The 3,335-nt window shown below is 36.5% G+C and overlaps 1 protein-coding gene across 1 annotated transcript in view; it reads left to right on the top strand.

The window, feature by feature from the left end:
• The window catches only part of zbbx (zinc finger, B-box domain containing), a 51,038-nt gene that overhangs the window by 8,007 nt on the left and 39,696 nt on the right, over positions 1–3,335 (top strand). Inside the window, exons 3-5 of the mRNA XM_017423951.2 lie at positions 69–171; positions 884–935; positions 1,304–1,410. Of these exons, the coding sequence (XP_017279440.2) occupies positions 69–171; positions 884–935; positions 1,304–1,410 (262 nt within the window). The remainder of the gene's footprint in view (positions 1–68; positions 172–883; positions 936–1,303; positions 1,411–3,335) is intronic.

Genomic DNA, 3,335 nt, shown 5'->3' with positions numbered 1-3,335 from the left:
ACTGTCACTGAAAGTTCCCCCCCCCCCCCCCTCTCTCTCTCTCTCTCTCTCTCTCTCTCTTTGTTTAGACATTCTAGACAGCTGAGATGGGCCTTTGGACAAAGTGTTTCTTCAAACAACAATTTTCTACCAAACGACTTCAAGAAAAGCAAAGATAACAAAATACAAAAAGTAATGTAACTCTTTCTATACATCCTTGTGCTTGATTTTTAATTTTTTTGCATGCTCTTTAGTTTATTTTATTATTATTTATTACTTTAGGTTAAGGAAGTCAGTTTAGATTTTACATCTATTTTGGCAAAATTCAGATATTTTCAAGTCTAATTCAGGCTGTTCTTTTTTATGAACAATGACCCTCAATCATAAATGGTTCCTGTTAAATTTCTGCTAATTTTTATTTTCATGTAGTATTTGGATGCATCACAAATCATACATCACGAGTCATATATTGCAGATCAGTCTTTGGACTACGGTTACAACCTGCTCAGTGACCCTAAAATCAACTTTAAATGTCCCTTGTACCCACAATAGGGTGGTGGTAAATGGTCATAAACTAAAAATGAAAACAAAACAACCTCAGTAACTAAACTACATCCATTCATAGTATAACACATAATCAAAAAAACATCATAAATGCATATATTCAAAAATCGCACAATGTGTTACATTGAGAGAGTCTTCAGCTCATTGACAGCTTTACAAACAAGAGCACTTAAGACATGAAGTTTATTTATTTCATAATGCAAATAAAGTGCAGCAAGTTAAGTTTTACTTACAAAGTATATATGCTATGAACACAGTAGTTCAAGGACATTCCACCAAATATACTTGGAGCATACAAAAACATCTGCTTGTAATTTATTTCTATATTTCACCTTAATAGCTGTCAGCAGGCAAAGTAAAGATCCGAGTGCTGAAGGACGAATCACTGACAGGTGAGAGATTTACAACCACAGCATGAATTTCAAATGTAAAATATTCGCAACATATAAATGTGACACAGATTGGCACAGAAACATGGTCTGACCCTGTTTGTCCTGTTTCTTCTGATATTCAAAACCTTCTGTCATTTGTGCACGGCAACATCCTTCTGACTTTTTATAGCCGTAACGCCACAGATATGGATTATCTTTCTCATTGTTAAAATTACTATGTTTCTTTACACTGTCATAAATGATCCATTTCCTTATGTTTGTGTTGGACTTGGCAGACAGTTAGTTACACAAGTATCATCAAAATGTCAATAATATTAAATAACATTCATTTACCAAATGTCAACATCAATGTGTTTGCTTACATTTAGCTCCTCCTCAGCTACAACCTTCACCTTCAGTTCCTCATGCTGGTCTTGGGACGAGAGGCAAACAGAAAGAAATATGTGGACAGTGTGGTGTTAAGCCTGCTGGATTTGTAAGCAAACACACTCTCAACACTATAGGAAAATAAGTGTGATTGTTTTCCTTTCATGAGGGACATATATTGTTGAAGGTGTGTGGGATGGCAAAGCAGCATTTTGGATAACCAAAGGCCACTAACAGTTGAGTTATTTTGTCATTTCTTCATAGACTGAGTTTGGATAAAAGGTTTATGCAAATTGACTTTAATCCGATTGCTGATTACTGCAAACACACAAACATTTACACATTTACATTTGGTTCCAAAAAAAAAAAAATACCCAGGTGTTAATTAACTTGAGCTGCATGCAGAATGTAAATTTCTTTCCATTTGTTTACGTTTTGATTGGATTTCATTTGAGCTTTTCTGTTCCTTGTGCTGATCTCTGTTTCTTGATCTATTTCTGCTTTTTGTTTCCATCCTGCATCAGCTGTTACCAGTCTCTGTCATTCAGATGATGCACATTATTCTTCCACTTGTTTCCCTCCTGGTTATTAGACTTATCCATTTTTCTCTTTATTTTGCACCTTCTCTTCTCTCTCCTCCCTTCCATTTTTCCATCTTTCATACATCTAAACTGCCTTTCAGTTTGCATTCCTTCTGTCACGTTTGCTTGATTTTCTTTGTCCTTCCTTCTCTGTATCGCTGTGCTTAGCTGTGCTATCTGATAGCATATCTGAGTGTTTGTGTTTTCACTGATAACTGTTTAGTTGGATCCATTCATCAATACTCGAGACCCCTGAGGGCACCCTTGTTTATTTTTTCTCGCTCCTCTTTCTACAACTTAGGAAGAGGGATCACAGCCTAAAATTGTATGTGTAAATAAGAAAAAAAAGGGGCTTTACTTTGTGTGTTTAAAATGAACTGTGTCAGATGGAGCAGAGTAATGCATGCTTGATGACTGGTTGTTTCATAATGAATCCAGCAGACTTTAGTACTGAATAACTGATGCTTCCTGAAGTCTGCAAGACAGAAAAAGTAAGCAATGGGCTTAAGAGCAGACATACAGTAGAGTATAGAGGAAATGAAAAGGGTTGATTTTGTTGAGCCGGCATCCAATTTTTCTTCGCCACTTTTGTTGTGGAATATGTTGTTTAAATCCAGGTCATGGGAAGTATTTAAATTGTATGTGATCATATGTTTGAAAGTGGATTTCATAACAATGACACAGGATTGTCTATTGAAGGGCTGAAGAGCCCACTGCGCTCTGTTTTCTACAGTGAATGCCCTAATGCCACTGTTATACTCATCTGGGCAAGCACAAGATGTATTTCATCACTTTCTGCGTTGCACAGAGAGTGTAGTAATATGCCGCTTGCAGCCTGATAGGGATGCCTCGTCCCAGGGGAGTGGCTGTAATTTATCTCCAGGCTTGAGCGGGGAAATGAGGCCGTGTTTTATGGCAGACTATCAAACTACTGTGTCACAGCTGCAGATTTGCATGTGCATGCACACTCACACACAAGTACCGTGACACTTAGTGGAATGTGCGAGAAGAAAGAATTACCACATCATTACCCATACTGTAAATACATTATTTACAAGAATAATAAAGAACTAAAAGGAGAAACATTAAGATAAACAAGTGTAAGAAAGGAGCTGGAGTAATTTGTGAATCTAATGGTAGAAACTTGTGCTGTTGGACCTTTTATATCAGCAGTATATTTATTTTAGTATCTTATTTATCTCAATTATCTAATAAAATAAGCAATATGTAAAGATATTGAGAAATATTAATTAAAGAACTGAACAAAAAAGGCCTTTAAATGAAGGTTTTAAGTCATTAGGCAAATAAATATTTAACACTCTCACAAAAGACAAAGATAATTATATTGTTTTTTCCTGGTGTACTGCTGTGTACTTTCTGACTTTGACTTGGTAATGGTGAGGAAACTATTAGTGGAGGGGTGGGGGGTCGTGGGTAGGGGGTGGGAGGTGGC

This window comes from Kryptolebias marmoratus, linkage group LG2 (assembly GCF_001649575.2).
Source record: "Kryptolebias marmoratus isolate JLee-2015 linkage group LG2, ASM164957v2, whole genome shotgun sequence".
In the NCBI taxonomy this organism is placed as follows: Eukaryota; Metazoa; Chordata; class Actinopteri; order Cyprinodontiformes; family Rivulidae; genus Kryptolebias; species Kryptolebias marmoratus.
The sequence above is the reverse complement of the archived record's forward strand: the minus strand, read 5'-3'. Positions and strand labels throughout refer to the sequence as shown.